The 20,797-nt window shown below is 38.4% G+C and overlaps 2 protein-coding genes and 1 long non-coding RNA gene across 4 annotated transcripts in view; all 3 read right to left on the reverse strand.

The window, feature by feature from the left end:
* Positions 1-3,293: 3,293 nt before the first annotated feature.
* On the reverse strand, positions 3,294-3,777 carry LOC122146063. Its single transcript, XR_006160739.1, has 3 exons — positions 3,728-3,777; positions 3,437-3,516; positions 3,294-3,322 (listed from the first exon to the last, which is right to left on the reverse strand). It is a non-coding gene; the product is annotated as an uncharacterized LOC122146063 (long non-coding RNA).
* A 5,146-nt stretch (positions 3,778-8,923) lies between these two features.
* On the reverse strand, positions 8,924-9,432 carry LOC122146061 (dedicator of cytokinesis protein 9-like). The gene is made up of 2 exons (XM_042763212.1): positions 9,370-9,432; positions 8,924-9,278 (listed from the first exon to the last, which is right to left on the reverse strand). The coding sequence occupies exons 1-2, from the start codon at positions 9,397-9,399 to the stop codon at positions 9,075-9,077; spliced, it is 234 nt and encodes a 77-aa protein (XP_042619146.1). The 5' UTR covers positions 9,400-9,432; the 3' UTR covers positions 8,924-9,074.
* Positions 9,433-13,902: 4,470 nt separating this feature from the next.
* LOC109085412 (dedicator of cytokinesis protein 9-like) overlaps positions 13,903-20,797 on the reverse strand; it is a 36,399-nt gene continuing 29,504 nt past the window's right edge. For both annotated transcript variants that reach the window (XM_042763210.1, XM_042763211.1), the window contains exons 3-5: positions 20,440-20,529; positions 15,161-15,243; positions 13,903-14,106 (exon numbers count right to left, since the gene is read on the reverse strand). In XM_042763210.1, coding sequence (XP_042619144.1) covers positions 13,983-14,106; positions 15,161-15,243; positions 20,440-20,529 — 297 coding nt within the window. In that variant the 3' untranslated portion in view covers positions 13,903-13,982. The remainder of the gene's footprint in view (positions 14,107-15,160; positions 15,244-20,439; positions 20,530-20,797) is intronic.

Here is a 20,797-nt window from a genome sequence, read left to right on the forward strand (position 1 = left end):
TGTGGGGGAGAGGATTTGCATAACACCGCCCAAAGTTTCATGCAAGAAAGAAGGTGTGACTTTGATTCTCTTGCTGTTACCACTTGTGGCATGTCGTGGAGGCAGCTGTTTCATTAATGGCGAAGCGGAACAATACTTACTGGTTCCCAAGCCTTAGCTAAGGACACAACTGTAAAATCAGTGGGTTAAGTTGTATTTACACAACACTGTTTCAGACCAGTTCAACCAAAATATTCAGATGTGTGCAGCGCATTTTTACGTGAACTATTTCTGAGTCTGGAAAAGAAGGGATGCATTGCCAGCTGTTCTGACTCACCGTCTGTGAGATGCGTTTACATGTGTAAAGGCTTGCCACTGATGCTTCAAACGTGAGTTTTGAGCAGTGTAAGAAACAGCGGTCTCGATTCCAGTCCTCGCGCTTCTCTGCTCTGCACTTTTGTCTGGTTCTCATATAAACTTCAGATGTTTTGTTCTATTTAAGCGTAAGTGCCTGTGTAAGTGGACATTCACGGATCTTCTGCCATGATTCCAGTTCGAAGCAATGTATATGTTTCTTTCAAAGTTGCATTGAGTGTGTGAGATGTGAATTTAAACTATATTTATTTACCGAGGTATATGATGTCACCCCTTAATCCGTGTGCTTGAAAGATGTGCATAGCATAAATCAAATGAATAGATATGTTCCAGAGTTAAGTAAACTTCAACAGATTTCCCTATACTCAGGAGGTCGAGAACAATAAGTTTCACTAATGTAGGGACCATGTCAATGGGAACCTGAAGTTCATGCATGCAGCTCACTTCTAATAGGCTGATTATCAAATTAGGGTGTGTTAACAAAGAAAGAGAGCGGTCACAAAAACTAATACAGGAGACTGGGGGAGTCGCGAGGAACTGGGAATTGAGCACAACTGATGTAAAGTAGAGCTTGTTGTTTGTGGTTTTCTCCGATCAAAAATGCGACATGGTTTTATGTTTACATGACGTGATGCAGCGTAACCCGTAATTAAAAAAAACCACAGTTTTAGTCATTCTAATCGGTAATTATGTCACCACTGGATGCAGCAAGGTAAACAGTTTGTAATGGTTTTGTGTTTTTTTTGTTCTTGTTGCGCCGGTGTTCTGACTGGGACTTGCCATCCACAGGTATGTTAAGGGCAATGGCTATTTCTGTCCTACGCTTGAGGCATTTAGCCAATCACAAAGCACTGGATAGCTGGCCAATCAGCGTACTGCGGCTTTCAGACCGATGAGGCTTTTTAAAAAACAACGCAATTTCAGAAAGGCGGGGCATGTAGGGAGGAAACAATAATGTGCGGTATGTATGAAATAATTTGTTTAAACCTTAAGCAGCTTTATACACACATTTAATTACACCAAATACACAAAATACTGTTCTTTTTAGAAACATCAAATGGCCCCTTTAACTTTAACGATAAAATCACTCCTAGCACTGATTGAGCGTCTGTGTGGTACGTTACCTCAGAGGGACGGCGTCCTCTTCTATCCGAATCTCTGAATTCCACACACAGAGCGATGGTTCTGGCGGAATCACATGCGAAGAGAACAACATATAATATACTCAACTGGCCGCCTTCACTGTGTTACCAACTTAAACGGACACTACAACTTACTTAAACAAACAAACAACAAGGTAAAAGCTGTCAGCTGGTGGAGATTAACAAATATTGTTGATCCTGCCAGTCTATATGCTGGTTCCTGTTAATCACAGGAAACTTTTCTTATTTGGCCCGTGGCCATACAAGCCAAGTATGGGGACCATACTCAAGAATTTGCGTGCGGTGATAGCTAACGCATCCAAAGTGCACACAACAGCAGTGGACACACACCACACCGTGAAAACACACCCGGAGCAGTGGGCAGCCAGTTATGCTGCGGTGGCCCGTAGAGCAGGTAAGAGGGTCGATTGCCTTGCATCAAGGACACCTCAGTGCGTGGTATTGCGCGGCCGAGAGACTCTGGCCAACGGCTTGCTTCGGGTTGGGAGAAAAACTCTCTCTGACCACTGGGCCACAAAATAAGTTTTGTGCTATGTTCCCTTTTTATAAGTTCAAGAAGTATCAGCTTTAAAATTCTGCCAAATTCATAAGCGAAATTCCGAAACACTAAAAACCACTTTGGTGTCTTTATTTTGGCATGAGCCTCTGTGAACCCGTCATATCTTTCTCTTTACTGCAGTAGAAAGAAAGAAACATGAATGGACATCAAAAGGTATATCATAAGTTAGCCTACAGTACAACTTACTGAAATGTCTCATGTAATCAAATCATTCTGCATTTACATCTGCAAGACATATGTTTTAGAGTGTTTGCTCATCTGCAATACATCTATAGAACGTGTTCTATCAGATATCAAATAGACATTTAGAAGATGTCTTTAAGATGTTTATGATTTAGAACTTATGTAAAACTGACATCATAAAGACGTCTATCAGATGTTTGTACACAGCAGATAAGTGATCTTCAACGGAACATCTTGCAGGCGTACTTGTGCTTCTCGGTTCTGAAGTTGGAAAAGACATTTAGTCAAAGTCCCACTTTGGTGAGTCATTTCACTTTCGTTGAAAGAAAGCACAAATTGCAGCTCCTGTCTCTCTTTGTGGTGAGAGGAAACTATCAAATTCTCAAAGCTGTTTTACTAAGCTACGATTAAATTTCATGTTGAAATCCACCAATGAAATCTGACAACAACTGTCTTATAAATGTTGCTTCTTTTACTCAAATAGTGTTAAAAAAGCTTATTTTGTTTCTGTAGCAACCGGGACACTTCTAACGGCAGATGCAGTGATGCGCTGACTTTACCGATTAGCGATTGGCACTTTCATTCAGAAGGCGGGGCTTCCTGCGATTGAGCGGACATATTGAGTGTTGCATTTATCCCCATACAAAACTATACGAGTGACACGTCCTGGGTATTCTATAGTCTTTGAGTGACACGCTGACTTTACTGAATAGCGATTGGCTCTTAAGTTTAGAAGGCGGGGCTTCCTTCGATAGAAGTATAGGTATTCTAATAAATAAAATGCTAAAACACTTAGATAAAAAAATCTGGCACTCCTGCTCTAGAAAGGGAAGTCTGAGCTTTGAGTTGAGAAGTTCAGCATCGGTTCACCTTGGTGAAGCTCTTCTGGCTGTCGTATTTGAGATGGCGTGGATACACGTACAGGTGGTTGTTGTAAATTGTGAAGGCTGGGGAGTATTTAGCGATGAAGGCCGGCACAAATTCCTCCCACCTCAAACACCACCCTGCTCCGGTCCACAACTTCTGTCTGATGAAAGAGGAAGATAGGAGGCCGTGACACAATCTGCATACACGAGAGATCAGCCAGTCAGTGAGGTAGAAAAACGACGGCGACCATGAAACAATCCAAACATTAGAAATGTCTGTTTTATACATAAATGCATATGAAATGCCTTACTAGTCAGATCTGGTGCGACGTTATCAACCGTCACATCCAAATTACCCAGAATCACAGGCAACTTGGCCATCTTTTCTGGCCTGAGAGAAGAGAAAGCACGGAGGAGGGAAAATAAACAAGCGGAGAGAGACTATTCTGTTTCTAAAATATCAACATCCCTGACAGAAGAGAGAAAAACAATACCATCTTTCTGAGAGTGTGTACAACATGGTTCTGCAAGTCATACAAACACTAAACACCTGAAACACTACAAGGAAGTGTTGTATTGGAGCGAATGACTGTAGAACTGACTTCCTGAAGTCTGCCAGCAGTCTGAACACGTCCTCGTTGGAGAGCTTGTTCCGTCCTGTCGATAGAGAGCCGAGAATCGAGCGCTCTTGTCCACTGTCCCGGAGGCGTCCTTAAACAGCGGCCTGAGAAACAGACACAAAGCTCATCCTGCTGGTGTGTTTGCCATTTTCGACTCGGGTGAAAGAGATGAGAGCACACACACAGACACACACATTCCTGTCAAGCTCATCTTTAACATCCCATTGGAAAGATAAACTTAATGGTATGGCTTAAAAACTACACCCTTTTCTAGAACAAAAACAGTAAAACAAATATTTGCCCTCAACATTATTGAAACTACTCGTGTTGCTTTTATTTCTCATGAAGGTCTGAGCGTCTCACCTAGCGGCCCAGCAAATGGCATTCGGTTTCTGACCCGCGGGTGAGGCCATCTTTGCTTTAAAACCTTTGAGCAGCCGAGGAGGAGGAAAGAAAAAAAACTGCAGTTTATCTGTAATAAGGTTCGCAAGATGCCATTTTAAAAGCCCCTGTCTAAAGCATTTAAATATTTCCGTCGCATCTTTATATTACTATAACACACCAACACCCAAGTAATGTGCGGATGCAGCAAACAGGTCTCTAGGGCAGAAAAGTGGCTCTATCTATATCTGAGTAATCTGATCCAGAAACCTGATAGTGCTTTAAATACACTTCACCAATACACTGGGTTATCATCCACGATTTTCTGACTTTTTCCAGAGGCCTAAAATGATGAGACATCAACACACTTCACACCCACAGCAAGCGTTACCTTAGCAGAGTCCTGAGTCTTTCATATAATGCTCGGCGGCAATGTGCTATTCACCCTGACGCCTCTCTATCGAGCGACCAAGAAGACCGGTGGTTGTCGGACAGGGTCACCATGCCGAAAACACGCCTAGTATCGTTAAATAAACAGATTTTAGAAATGTGAAAGATTTTTCCAAACCATGGGTAGTAATGTTTTATTGTGCACACTACTGTTGGGCGTCAGCAGCTCATACATTTTGAATGAATTGATATTCATTTTAAATTGATCAGTGGACAGTAAAGTGACCTGGGGAAAAGAGTGCAGAAAAAATTCCCTCAAGTTGCCACAACAATATAATGGGATAATATATACTGTTTCTTGAGGCAGCAAAGTCAGCATAAATCAGCACTTATGCTTTTCTGTGAGGTGACCCACAATTAAGTTTACATTATATTAAAATCATTTTCTCTCTTTTGTTGTTTGTGATTAATTCAAAACAGCAATCAACTTTGCCACAAAGTGTGTTTTTTATTAGAATTTAAAATATTTCCCCCTTATTCATAAATCTATTTTATATTAGGTACAAAAAAATACTAACAACAAAAACCCCAATGACTAAAAATACCACACTTAAAACCAGTGCCATTTAAGCACAAAATCATACTTTCTTTATTAATTCATACGTTCTTAATTAATAACTGTTCTTAATTATAATAGCTTAAAAAATTATTAACTTAACTTTGACAATCTTTTAAACTTTCAGTTTTTTTCACCTGAATGGCATCATTTGGCAAAAGTCCCTGGACTTTGCACATATAAATGATAATCCACTTAATCAAAGACGTAACTATAAATTAAAAAATTAAAAATTAAATAAAATAAAAAATATAAATAACCAAAAAATAAAATAAGATAAAATAAAATAAATATAATAAAATAATCAGCAATATTATTAGTGGGAAATTGTTGCTGATAGTGTGTGTGTATGTGTGTTTGGGTTCTGCACAAGCAACAGGGTCATATATGCAAAAATACTGCGCAATTTAAAGGGTTTAAATCCTGAAAATAAATAGATTTTTGGTGGTTATGATCAGCACTAATGTTAAAGAAAGTGGGAAAATAATACACTTTTTTTGTGAAAGTATATTTTAAACCATGTTTGTCCCTGTAATACTGTGAATGAAGGGATCGAACCAAAAGTATTTTCCCTGTGTTTATCAACATCAGGTTCTCAGCCTGCCTCTTGTTTTTTCTGTCCTCACTTGTCGTGAAAAACGAATTGTGTGTAAATTTGGACCGCAGGTCTGTGAGGCTGTCTGGCTGTCCGGATGTGCGGCTTTGTTGACTGTGTCTGGCGCTGCGGTGCTAGTTCTGAGCGTCCTGACGGAGCGGAGCAGCGCTTTCACTCAAGACTGATGGGTCTATATCCCATGCGAAGTCTGAGGGAGATTCTTACGCCCACCGTGGAATAGCAAACAAACGACATGAAGAGGAACGAATGAGGGCTCAACCTGCACCACAAACCAGTGAAAGTACGTTAGTGGTTGGACCCTCACCAAACTACACAAAACAACTCAAAATAAAGAACAGTTACTGTGATTGTTGGACCCTCTTCGTTTTTCCCCCTTCCCACTCAACGCTTCTGCTTGGTGGAAGGAGGTTCATTACAGTTTCACCAAGAATTCGCTTCCCTGAACTTTTATCCCTCAAAGGGCTTCAACATCAAGTCTCGCATCCCGGAGAAATCAGTTTCTGCCTCCAAAGGGGAGGGATGAGGATGAATAATAACGTTCCCGATATTCATCTCTAGTCAGAGTTTTTAGATATTTTTACCAACCTGCATCCGAATAGTTCGGGGGTCAGTAAGATCTTGATGTTTTTTGTTTAGAAGTATCTTATACGCGTTGACGCACACAGCATTTTTTAGAATGTGCGTTGTGATGATAAGAAAAAAGTTATTTTGTAACATTACAAATGTTTTCTAATCCTAAACTTCAGTGTACTTTAGTGTACAGTAGTGCACGTGTGTCTTCGGGTGCGGTTATCGTTAGTGTGAAGAGGGAAAAATCCTGTGAGCTAGGAAAAAGAGGACTGTTCCTCTGCTTCTATATTATAGGGATGTACCTGTAAGTCTGGGTCCAGGGTAAAGAGTTTTAGCCGTGTCTAACATCTTCAATCTTGCTGGTCGGATGTTCTCTGGCACTCTGGAGCACAGAGCAGAGGGATTATCATAGGCAAAACCGTCAAAAGTTTTTTGATTGGATTCTGTTTTCTGGACAAGGTGCCCAACTACCATGCAAACCTGTCCATACTGCTAGAGGAAGTGTCGCGGTTTTCGCTCTTATCATCATCTACCACCTGTGAGCCCGACAGAGAACACACTCATGTCTCTTCGTCATTGTCACTCTCTCAGAGACACACTCATGTCTCTTCGTCATTGTGTATAACAGTCACCCATGTGTGGAGTTCAGCGTGGTTTGTGTGTTGTGCGTCAGGAATGTGCAATCTAAATGTGTCCTCAAATTACAGCTGATAAGGGTTTTTGATAAATCTTGACAACACACAACAACAGTAGAAGCTCCGGCGTGTTAAGTCTCCGTTCCTTTTGTCCTTAGCATGGCACGAGCTCAAAGGTTGCTGTTGAGGTGGATTGTTTGTTGAGGGTTTTTTTGTTTGCCATGGCGTCCATCTCGCTCTCAGAGTCGGCAGCCAGAACCATAGCCACTCTTATCTTGCATCGTCAGCTCGAACGCAAACCTCCGCACACGATTGTTTCTGCACACAAAAGTCAAAGGAATATATTTTCACTGCATATAAAAAACAAGTTCAGTTATTAACTCACATGACTGATATTTTTTTTTGCCAACATTGCCACAGTAATAAACCACCGTACGCTTTTTTCTCTAGCAGAAGACTTAGGAGGGTGTATCATGTACGTTACTTACGATCTTCTGTACAACTTTAATCATGCAATCTTGTAAAACCTTCTCAGAAGCCTGGGAAAGAAGTGAGATGGATTCCATACGGAGGAGAACAGATTCCCAACCCTGCCCAGGGCAGTTCTTACAGAGGGGTTAAGTGTCTTTAAAGGGATGCATTTAAAAACATAAGAGCAGGGGTATTTAGTCATCAGCAAAAGACAACCAGAGATGGGAGACAATGCAGAAAACTGCAACGTTATGACCCTCAGCAGTCTGGGGAGGTTTCTCCCTGGCATATGAGTGAGCTGTGAATGCTCCTCTGCGGGCTGCGTGCTTCATGCTGGCAGACAAACTGTGTATTTTAGCCACACAGAATGCGCTGAGATCAGATCAAAACCAGTCACTCTGACAGGGAGTTTCACATGTATAAGAGTGATATCATCAAATAAATCATATGTAAAAAATATGTGACCCTGGACCAGGTCGTCTTAAGTCACTGGGGTACTATTTGGTAGCAATAGCCCAAAAAACATTGTATGGGTCAAAATTATCATTTCTTTGTAGATTTTTTTTTTTTTTTTTTTTTGTATATATGATTTCTTTCTTTCTTTCTTTCTTTTTGAACCCAAAAAACTTAAGAATGGTTTTGTGGTACAAATAGTTGTATTTCAGCCAAATATTGTCCAATCCTAATAAACCATACATCAATGGAAAGCTTATTTATTCAGATTTCTTAAAACTTAAGACACTTAAGAATGGTTTTGTGGTTCAGGGTCACATATTTGAGTCATACCCCCCCCCCCCCTAAAAAACTACAGTATTTCCAGGTTGAGATGTATAATTTATGACAATACAGCAGTTTTCGTATTAGTGGAAAGATTCACTTCCTTGCTGTGCATCTGACTTATATATATATAATCCCATTTGTATTTCAGTAAGTGGCTTTTCATTCTCTCTTCATGTTAGTTATTTTTAGTATACTGAGATATACATATTATAATTTATTAAGGGAAACTGCATTTTTATAATGGTTTTAGTGCTTTTGTTAACTATTTGACAATTAACCCCTGTTTGAGTAAAAACCAGCTCTGTTGAGGCAGACAGGGGGTGAGGAGGTGAGTGAGGTGTGTCACAGGACATAAGAGGAAGAGAGCTAATAAACGGACACAACTCATTACAGATAATGACAAAGCCATGCATGACTGTACCTATGAGTGATTACGGTCACAGGTTCCAGAAAATTCCTCACAAAAATAGCTTGGGGGGCTTGGTGTGGGCCTAGCTCTTTATTTTTGGGAGTGCATGTGGAAAATTCACTCCCAGAGAGAATGCTTATCAATTACCAAAACACATCCCTCACTCTCTCCTTTCTTTGCCTTCTCATCTTCTCAGTACTTACTATGGAAATAATATACTTACGTGTGCACTGAATGTAATGCGTTATGACATTTAACTGCATGTTAATTACAATTAAATGAAAATGTATTATAGTTTAAAATTTACATTAAATGCTATTAGCTGAATTCAAGTGTGTTTTTTAACTAACTTAAGCATACATCTTTATATGCAATTTCATAATTACTTCTATTGTCTTTGAAATATGGTTAAAGTGAATGCATTATTAGTAAACTGTATTTAAACAAGCATTTATAGTAAACTAAAATGACGATTTCTGAACAAGACAGAGGGAGGTTTGTGTTGTGAACATTAGAGCATGTCTGCACACCTGCACCACTCCCATACAGGAGTCCAGGAAGATTGTTCCTTTGGGCTCTTTGTTGATCTTCTCATCCTTGTAGAAGTTGAGATTATATGACCCATCGCCCAACTGCGTCAGGTGGAAATACCTTCTTTTGAATGACTGCGTGAAAAAATGAAGAAGAGTGTAAATGAGACATGAAAAACAAACATGTGCATAGACACAACATCTCCTGAGGAATGAAAAGTCTCACCCTCATGGTGACGCTGATGGCGCTGTTCATGTTGCCCTTGTGTAGCCAGCCCTGTAAAAAGACAACACCCCTCAGAGACCACAGAGACCCCGTCCCCTACACACACACACACACACACACACACACACACACACACACACACACACAAACAAGAAATAGTTTTGTGACGACAGTCCAAGGTTTGTCTGTTTGATCCTGCTGTAGAACAAAGTGGGAGTAAAATAAGAAAAAAAAAACATCCAGACAGTGAACAGAACCTCAAATAAACCTGATTCAAAGAGTGCTACAGAACCTCTGATAACACCATTCCTGTCTCTGGACACTCACATGAACATAGTATCTAAAGACCTGTAACTAAAGATACAATGTTCATTATTCAGCATTAGCTTGAAGTGTGTGACAGAAGAAACATGTAGCCAGAGTCTTCATGATTTTAACTCCACCCAGTCCATCTAGGATTTGGAGATCACAATAATGAACTATTTTTTTCCAGAACTTGTTGGAAAAACAAAGCAATATCATCATCCATGATATTCCAGGCCAATCAAACTGACTCTTCATTAAACCTTGTTATATGAATGCCAAAAAAATTACAAGCATAGATAAAATATAGCAAAGCTACAAATAAACTAAGGTCTAATATTAGGCACAGAAATGTAATAATTAAGTGTGAAATAACACTATATAGTGTTCACTATAAAAATTAAACATAAACAGCAAATCCAATATAATGATACACATCTGCTTTCTTTCATAAATGACACAGACAAAATAAGACATAAATAGGCTGCTGTCCCTTTAAGACCTGACGCATGGATGCAATATAATGATACACATCCAATTTCTTTCTGTTTATGTTCACTTCACTTAAGACATAACCATCTGTTTTAAGAGAATATATGCCGAGACGGGTATTTTGAGATAATTTTGTGTGTATGTGTCCGTTCACGCACAAGGATACATACAATTCTGTGTGTGTGCGTGCAGATAACAGCGCACAAATTGTTTTTAGCCTCTTCTTGCGATGAATGTTTTAAAATGTTTGGCAAGACTTGCACATGCAAAACACGTGCAAATGATTAACTACGATCCATTTCACCCCTACAAGTGAGTAAACAATGCAAATCAATGACACAATAACCCAGAGGCGCTGGGCGATTTTGCGAGCCCTGTTTTTAACAAGCTTAACCAGCAAGACTTGATAAGGCAACTTCATCATAAAAACTATACAACGAAACAGTTTCGCTGGTGACAATATTGCTATACTGGCTAGACCAGCACCAAGCAGCTTGAACACTGGACAAGCATACTGGTATAAACTGTTTTTTTGTGAGAAGCATCAGACCTGACACTACACGGTGTAGATGAGGAGAGCAGTGGCCTGAAAGAACCTTTAAGAACAATAGAAAGCTAAACTTCAGTAGAATGGGCCGGTTTGTCTCTGAATCACCAGTTAAACACTCCTTATCGCTTTACTCTTGACACTCTGCAGATATAAACAAACCACACACACAACAGCGTTTTACAGATGAAATGCTTGTGTTGTGATTGTGTGGGTGGGCAGAGGGAGGCTGGATGCTTCATAGACCTCACAGAACTGCGTTCGCTCAACAAACACACACATATCTGAGCTTTCCAGTCAGCAGATCTTAAAACCCAGTCCGAATGACTGTACAGACTTGGGCCAGTCCAGAAATGTGAGCAGCGTTTGCCTGTGCAATTTATCTTTAAAGATCCAACAGCAGCCTTCAAATACATGAGCAGAATTTATGTTGAAATGCCATGAACAATTTAAGTAAGAACATACAAGTAAGAACTGGTGAATCTCTACTTTGTCTCTATATATTGGTCGGGTCTTTTCTTTAATATAAGTTTGTGGTGTTTTTTATTTACTATGATTTTTATCATCCATGCAAACTTGTAAATAACTGAACACTTATGGTTAAGGATTTATTTACATTAGTTTGAATATGAGCACTAGTAATAGCGATGCTTAGGTCAGCAACACAAATAAATGTTAACATTCATGAAAACAGCCTGAATGATTCTGATTGGCTGTGATGTAAAATCTCAATGTGGCGAGCTGTTATGATTGGCTGTGCCATTGGATAGCCATCAGCAATTGGCTGTGTGTTTACTGCGATGCCAAAACACACTCATTATCACAATATCTTTCAAGAAATCAATCAGCAACCAAATTAGACAAATGACTCTAACAGGAACTAACAGAGCTATTCATGGTTCATAGTACAGGCCAAAACTCAGCATAATAACAATTATACTGCATTCCTCAAACCTACGACCTGAGTTACATATCAGTCTGTCGTACTGCACACATTTGGGCTAAAATAAGAAATGTGACTCAACCTTGAGTGGGAAACTGACTAGTAGAATTAAATGCATGGGCAGCATTCATGGAAAGAAGAATTCTGGGAAGGGAGAGGCAGGAGGCCTAATGTCAGGTCATTGGATTTGACTATGTCCATTCTGGGAAAACCTGGAAGTCTGATCCACTCATAGAGCAGGTTAATTAAATAGTATCTGACATTAGCATTAGTGCATCTCATATCATAGCATGTTGAAAAAATATATATAAAAGGCCCAAGTCATATACTGTTCACAGTGTGCATCTGTGAATGCGTTTTGAAGTAATGCTGCTAACCTTGCTCAATAAAAGAGGAGTTTTGGATGAATGAGTACTTTTTGATTTGTACAAAAATGGCAAGTATTTCAGTACGAGACTAACAGGTCTGTGCTATCAAGATGGAGTTTTATGAAGTGTTAGTACAATATGTCCTAGTACTAGTGTACTGACTTCCGTCATACTTAAAACTATGACCCTATTATTAAAAATACACACTTTTAGTGCATAGCAGAGGTACTCTGTATTCTATAAGGTGAGCTTTACAACATCTTTCGCACACAATCCTGTAGGATTTATTAGAGACGGCAAACATCACTTAAAGGATTAGTTCACTTCCAGAATAAACATTTCCTGATAATTTACTCTCCCCCATATCATTCAAGATGTTCATGCCTTTCTTTCTTCAGTTGAAAAGAAATTAAAGGTTTTTGAGGGAAACATTCCAGGATTTTTCTCTATATAATGGACTTCAGTGGGAACCAACGGGAGGAAGGTCCAAATTGCAGTTTCAGTGCAGCTTCAACGGGCTCTACACAATCCCAGCTGAGGAATAAGTGTCTTATCTAGTGAAACGATTGGTCATTTTCTATAAAAAAATAAAATGTGTATAATACTTTTTAACCACAAATGCACATCTTGCACTAGCTCGACCTCACGCATTACATAATTACAACTATGGCCGCTTTTGAAACTCTGCTTCATGAAGCTTCGAAACCTTTGCGAAGCAATTGTTTTGAAACAGTAGTTCGAAGCATGTATCAAAATGCCAAAGTCACGTGATTTCAGTAAATGAGGCTTCGTTACATCATAACTGTTTCAAAACGTTTCAAAATTTCAATAGTTCACGGTTGGGGGGGGGCGATCTCTGTGAACCCCTGAATCATGCGAGTTCACTGAGATCACCTCGCAGCGGCGAACCACTGCATCAGCGTCTACTGAATGGTTATACGATCTCAGATCAGTTTGATAAATTGTAGACATTTTTGTAATTAAAAGGATGAGTGTTAGTTAATAGTCTCTTACTGGCCTGTTTAGACAAGCTCTCCATAAAACAAACAAAACAAGCCCTTGCAAATTAATAATAATTATCTTGAAGACGCATATTTTACAGACACTTAATTTTTGATGGTATTTTATTATTTTGATTGCATTTAATATTCATTGGGTTTGTTAAAGCTGTTTTTATGCATGTTTTGGCCTGAGTTTTTGTTGCGTTTACACAGTTTTGACCAGCAGCGTGTGGTGTTTCGAGCGCTTCGAAACAGTGAATCATTTTGCAAAACAACTGGTTCAATTGATTCAAAGTTTCGAAATGGCTCGTTTCTCCCATCACTAGCTTAAGGTGCATTTCTGCCACCTACTGGAATGAAGTGTGGAGCCTCGATGAACAAAACTTGTCGGAAAGGTCACGCGTGATATAGGCGGAAACACAGACCCAGTGTTTACAAAGCGATTGTGCAAAGAAAGTCAAACGCCTTTTACAAAAAAAGGACGATTTTGAAGTTGGAGGAGAAATTGAAGTGAAGTTTTTCACTCTACACTACCTTTTTGAACCGGAGCACACAGACGAAGAGCTAACCTCGCATGACCTTTCCAGTGTGATTAAGTAATGCGTGAATTTGCAGACGCGCATCGCGGAGCTAGTGCAAGATGTGCATTTGTGGTTAAAAAGTATTATACATTTTTATTTTTTTAAGAAAATGACTGATCATTTCGCTAGATAAGACCCTTAATCCTCAGCTGGGATCGTGTAGAGCACGTTGAACCTGCATTAAAACTGCAATTTGGACCTTCAGCCTGTTGGTTCCCATTGAAGTCCATTATATGAAGAAAAATCCTGGAATGTTTTCCACAAAAACTGAAATTCTTTGAGACTGAAGAAAGAAAGATATGAACATCTTGGATAACATGGGGGTGTGAAAATTATCAGGAAATTTTTATTCGCGAAGTGAACTAATCCTTTAAGAGTTCAACAAGAGGGTGACAGTGCTGAGAGGTGTGTTTGTGTGTGCATTTGATTTACCTCATCTTTATCCACGTCTTCATCCACCTCAAAAACATGCTGGGCTAAATTATCAGGTCTGGACACTTTGCTGTGTACAAAACAAAACACAAATGAACACAGGAAAGCAGCACTTGTATTAATTCTTCAAGAGTTTGGGGAAGTATTTTTAATAAATTGAGATTTTTATTCCGTAAGGATTCACTAAATTTATCAAAACTGACTTTATTGTCAGTTTTGATAAATTTAGTGAATCCTTACGGAATAAAAAGAACAGCTTTATAATGTTACAAAAAATATATTTCAGATTAGCTGTTCTTTTGAATTTTCTATGCATCAAAGAATCCTGAAAAAAATAAATCATGGTTTCTCAAAAATATTAAGCAGTATAACAGTAAACTGATCAGCAAATCAGCATATGAGAATGATTCCTGAAGGATCGTGTGACACTGAAGACTGGAGTAATGATGCTGAAAATTCAGATTTGCATCACAGGAATAAATTACATTTTAAATATATATTCAAATACAAATAGTAAATTTAAATAGTAAAAAATACTTCACAATATTTGATCAAATAAATGCAGCCTTGGTAAGCATAAGAGACTTCATGTACATAGAAAAATTACAGACAAAATGAAAAGCACCTACAAGAAAAAATTATTTCATCTATATTTCTGATATATTTTGCATGTTTGGAATTTATTTTCATCTATATTCGTGTCTACATGAACTTCCTACCTTTCTGTTTAGCTTTATATAATGACTGGTAATGACCTTTTAATGAAAGATTTTATGTTTCTTTCTCCAGATAATCAGATCTTGGCTGCAGTCTCATCCTGCTCCACTTTGTCTCGTTAAAAGATGAAAAAAACAGATGGCCATTTAAACAGTTAAAGGCTCTGTATGTGTGTGTATGTGGCAATGTGGAGATGATGGCCTCACTCACTGTTCCTCTGCTCTATTGTTAACCAGAAAAACACATTTCCTGCTCTCACCAACACAAACATCTTTCCAAGAGCTGACAATAACACACACAGCAGCCTAGGAGGACATCGTAACAATGATACCCTGCAGTCCTCTGTCCCTACAGCTATAATCAGTCACACAGGCTGCAACATGTTTCAGTCTAATTGAGGTGCTTACTTGGGAAGCTGACGGAAGTCACTGGAATAATCCTCATATTTGTAATTGACAACATGCCAGTCAGAGATGTAAGACTTGATGCACTGTAAGTATAAACACAATAGCATTAACATCATTAGAATTACCTTTGGCTAATACAACTTCAATTATGATCACTCACACAAACTCTCTTTATTAAAAGGACTTAAATAGGTGATTTTGAAAGCCAACGTGAGTTGGATCTGAGATCTAGCAGTTAGCACTCCTGACAGGCTAAGCGGTGGTGCTCAACTGGGAGATGTGGGTTCATTTCTGACTTGCAACATATCCTAGACTCATTCCTTCTTTCTCTGTCCATGATGTCCTGCCACTTCTCTCTACTGTCCTTACATTAAAGAAAAAGCCCCTAGGAGTCAATGTGTAGATTCAATTTATGAACCAATTTACTAAAATAAATAAATAAATAAATAAATAAATAAATAAATAAATAAGGAGAAAATAGTTCATCTAAAAAATTAAATAATTTATTTTTCCTTTTTTTAATTAAATGTAATATTATTTTATTTAATTTTCAGTACTATTATAATTTATGTTTATTGAAATAAATGTACATTAACTGAAAACAAATAATTAATAATAAATAAATCACTAAACTAAAAGTGAATAAAAAAATCAAAATTAGCATTGAATATTTAATAAAAACTAATGAAGATATAATAAAATATATGAAAATAATTAATAAAACTGTCAAAAACACAACCAAATTGTGTAAAAAAAACCTGTGAAATTAAAACATAAAAATAAAAACTAATTCAAAATAATAATAAATATTTTTATACAATATTATTAAACAAAATTAATTTATTTTGTGCACATATGTAATGTATTAATATGTATGCAATGCACTTGTTTTGAATCTCAACTACAATAATAAAGAGTGGAAACTAATTAAGGGGGTGAAATGGGATCATAACGAATCACAAACCGGATTCAAACCTGCATCATTTGCCTGAGCACCACAGCTTAAATGATCTGGAGCATGAGTGTTAACTGCAACCACATCCTTGACTGCTTTTCCCCTTTCTGACGGGAAACGAAATGCAACGGCATCACTATTTTTTTTAGTCACTGTTTTATGCAAAGTCGCCCTGTTCTCAAAAAGTTCTTATTTATTCCCTCAATCCTTTGCTCTCTGTCCAATCAGATTTTTAGGAAGAAGGGAAAAGAGATGAAAGGCAGGAGCAGGAAAACCTCAACAGTAAAGTTACAGTTTCTCAACAGTAAATTTGAAAAAAAAAAAAAAAAGAGTGGTCCTTCTGTTCGAAAAAAGAGTGGAACAGAAGGACCACTCAATATTTAAACACACAGCATGAGATCATATTTGCACAAACCTGATGAAAGTTAAAACACACTCATATACACTCCAACAACAATCCCTAGTAAGATGCAACATTTTAGGCATCACAGGCACACTGACATAAAAGCTGTTATAGATATAGAAGAATTATGCTGCTTTCTATTTACCTCATGTTGACTAAATTCTAAGGAAGCAAAACATTTATGCTTCACAAAAACCCTAGTCCCATAATGCTATTCATGCTCAGTGAAAAACTATCATTAACCCTATAAAGCCTACTGTGTGACATTCAAAAGAAATGTCTAAGGTCTCTAAATGATCAACATGATCAAAAATTTGCTGAAAGACCTGTTGTACACAATCTACTACATGCCTGCTGTTGTTGATTGATTGCTTAAACCTTTTTAGCAGGTAAAAGCCCTTTTATTATAACTGTAAAAAAACAAAATCAAATGTGAAATCTTTAATGACTTCAAAGTACACATAAGAATAACTTTTAAACTGTTAGTACAAGCTGAAGACTCACTGGATTGAAGCAACTAAGCAATATCATATTTAAAAGTGAGTGTCAAATATAATCCATCAGACTGTTTGAGGAACGTTTATTTGTTCATCTCTCACTCATCATTTTATTGCATTGCATTTAGTGTTTCCCCTCCACAATTAAAACTACAGAGCTTTGATCATTAAAATAAGCATTTCAATATCATCTTACTTATTATTTGACAGTTGATATTTGCATTTTGTTATGTCAACATACTGTTACAAAGATCTCATTGATTTATCTGACTATTATTTCATGCATCAGGCTTTATGGATTACAGTTTTTCTCGATTGCTTAAACACATTTGCCCACTCTGACATCACATTTTCAAAACCGTTAACACACAGGATAAAACTGAAGCTCAATGGCCAAAATGACTCATTTTGTTAGCAAAATGCTCTAACACTCACAAAACATTAAAAAAAAACATGCAACATAAGCAAATATTTCCATCAAACACCACAACTTGTGGTCAAATTAATTTATTCTTTCAATCAATCATTACACAATGGACAACAAAATACAATAATGCAGCCATCAATATGAAATATGATACTTTACAAACTCAAATGGATACTGGAAAAAAAAAAAGCTACCAAAGGAAACTTATGGGTGGAAATACCTTTTTAAAAAAAAAAAAAAGAAAAAAAAAAGAAAGATATATACATTTTCTTTCACATTTAGTCCATTCGTTCTAGACGATTATGCCACAGGTTCTCATCAACATCGCATTGAATGTTTTCCCTTGCAATGCACCGAGGGAAATACCTCCTTGCATGGCATATCCATCCCTGGCAGTCCTCTGCACCTATTGCCAGGCAACCAGCATTCATTGCCTCCAGGAGGGGCATCTGCTCATATGGCCGGTGATCATACACCTTCCTCCTCCAAGCAGAGAAGAACTCCTCGATTGGGTTCAGAAAAGGCGAGTATGCAGGGAGGAATTGCATCATAATACGAGGCTGTGCTGCAAACCATTCATTCACAAGGCGAGAGTGGTGGTGGAAGCCACATTGTCCCAAATTATGACATACAGAGTCATGCCAGGCCTCAATAGCCCTCTCTCTTCGGGTGGAATCAGTAATTCTTTCAATGCATCAAGAAATGTGATGAGGCGTTCTGTATTGTATGGGCCAATAGTTGGTATGTGGCAAAGGACTCCATCATTGGAGATTAATGAACAATAAATAAATCCGTAAAGGCATGTGAACCAAAACAGAGGCAGAAGCCCTCTTCACAAACAAAAACCAACCTCTTATCCTCACCTTACAGAGGTTGAAGCCGGCTTCATCCACAAAAATGAATTTGTGATGTGCCCCTTCAGCTTCAAGCTCCATTATTCTCTAAGAGAAAGAGCAAATTCATAAAGCAAATTATTCCAGTCGCATATAACTATGGTTAAACAAGGTATTACCAAAAAAAAATCTGTACCTGCACATACTGGAATCGTGCCTCCTTTACGATGTCAGAGTTTCTTTGAAATGGAACTCTGTACAGCTGCTTCATTCTGACATGGTTTCGTTTAAGGACTCGATCTATAGTTGCCAAACTCACACTGTTTATATTTCTAAATGCTCCCTGATCTGCAATTACTGCTGCCTGGATTTCACGCAGCCTGATTGCATTGTTTGCCACTACCATATCTACAATGGCAGACTCCTGTTCAATACTAAATATCTTTCCTCTGCCACCCAGTGTGTGGCAATGTGTGGATTCTATAAAGTAAAAGCAAAAAGCATGTCAAAATTGACATTACTGTATGACAGTCACATTAATGGGATTGATAAAACATCTGCATTACTGTAGACACAGTTTGTTCTGCTAACAGGGCAATACAGTAAAGCTGAAATCCACAGTGGTATACATTACAGTAACACTGTGAATTACCTGTTCTCATTCCGAAAAAGCCTGACAATAGATGCCACAGTGCTCCGACTCAGAATGGGCTGGACCCTTTGTCCAGCCTTTCTAAAGGACAAGCCATGATTGATGACATGGTCAATAATTGTTGCCCGAATTTCATTTGAAACTTGAGCTGGATTTTGTCCTCTTGCTGCTGCAGCTCCTCCACCACGCATACAAACTCCTCTTCCTCGGGCCCCTCTGCCATGGCCTCTTACTCTCCTTCCATGCCTATGGCCTCTTTGATCCATGCTTGCAAATAGCAACACAGAGGTGGCATCTTTTATAGATGGATGAGGACTGATTGCTGATTGAAGAGTTGTGCAAATGAGTTTCACACAGGTGCATAGAGATTTATAATTATGCAAGTAGTTTCTATCAGCTGTGAATAGATTTTTTTCTTTTGTTCAACACAGTGAATCCAATAGAGTTTGGGGGCTTTCAATGAGATCTGTGGTAACTGTTTTGAAAAAGGGTGTGAAAAATGTGTGAAACAAATGAAAAAGTGTTAAAACATTTGCAAGAGAAGACTTCTGCTGTGCTAATAATGTGATGATGAAGATCAAGCGGATCCCAGTTTCATTTAGTGTGTCTTAGCAAATGAGAAAAACTGTAATATGTTGTCAAGAGAAATGTCAGTTATACATGCATTTTATTAGCCGTCCCTTTTGAAGGCAGCTTTCATGTAGACAGCAGATAGAGATGAAGCACACTAGGTTTAGAAATCTCATTTTCAATAAATTCTACTGGAGATCAGCCATGTGTCTGCCAGTAACATCAGTGTGTGTGTGTGTGTGTGTGTGTGTGTGTGTGTGTGTGTGTAGTTGAAATAGTTTGGGACTATCCCATGAGTTTATACCTATCTGGCAGTGAGTGTAATAAAGAAGTGGGAATATCTGCAGAACAATGGAGCACTATTCTCCTCTCAGCTAGGAGTGAGTGTGTTACGTGAAATGAAGGTCAATCTCGGACAAAGTCCTCTCTAGAAACAACAGAGGAAATCCTCAGAGTGCAGTAAGTATGTGTGAGGATGTCAAACGCTCAAATACTGTTAAAGAATAATAGGTGCCACGCTTTTCTGTCTTACACACACACTCTGTATGACTGAGAAGGCAAAATATAAGTTAATAAATGTGACACAGTAAAGTTGTGGTTTCAAAAAAAGTGCTTTGTAAGTGTGTGTGAGTGTGTGTGTGTGTGCGTGTACATGTGCCTGTGTGTGTGTGTGTGTGTGTGTGTGTGTGTGTGTGTGTGTGTGTGCGTGTGTACGTGTGTGGTGTGTGTGTGTGTGTGTGTGTGTGTGTGTGTGTGTGTGTGTGTGTGTGTGTGTGCGTGTACATGTGCCTGTGTGTGTGTGTGTGTGTGTGTGTGTGTGTGTGTGTGTGTGTGTGTGTGTGTGTGTGTTTGTTAGATTTCGTTTACATGTGCCTGTGTGTGTGTGTGTGTGTGTGTGTGTGTGTGTGTGTGTGTGTGTGTGTGTGTGTGTGTGTGTTTTACCTCTTGCACAAACAGACTCTGTGCCTCTCTCAGCGCGTGTGGAGGTATGGAGGGACAGAGCGTCCGGATCTGTCGTGGCAGCATACACACCTGCAGAAGAAAGATGGACAGAAAACACTGTTATAATCAAATCTACACAATCTATAATCACAACTATACAAAACCTGACTGATCCAACCATCTCCAACAAATCAGGGATGGCCATGAGAACTCAAGCACTCAGAATGAAACAAACTAATTCCTTAAAGATGTTTCTTTTTCAAAACATTGATGATTTATTAATAATAATCTAACAGAGTTATTTTTTTCTTGTCATATCTTCATTGATAATATGGTGCTAATTTGAGCTCATGAATAC

The sequence above is a fragment of the Cyprinus carpio genome, chromosome A9 (assembly GCF_018340385.1).
Source record: "Cyprinus carpio isolate SPL01 chromosome A9, ASM1834038v1, whole genome shotgun sequence".
Classification (NCBI taxonomy): domain Eukaryota; kingdom Metazoa; phylum Chordata; class Actinopteri; order Cypriniformes; family Cyprinidae; genus Cyprinus; species Cyprinus carpio.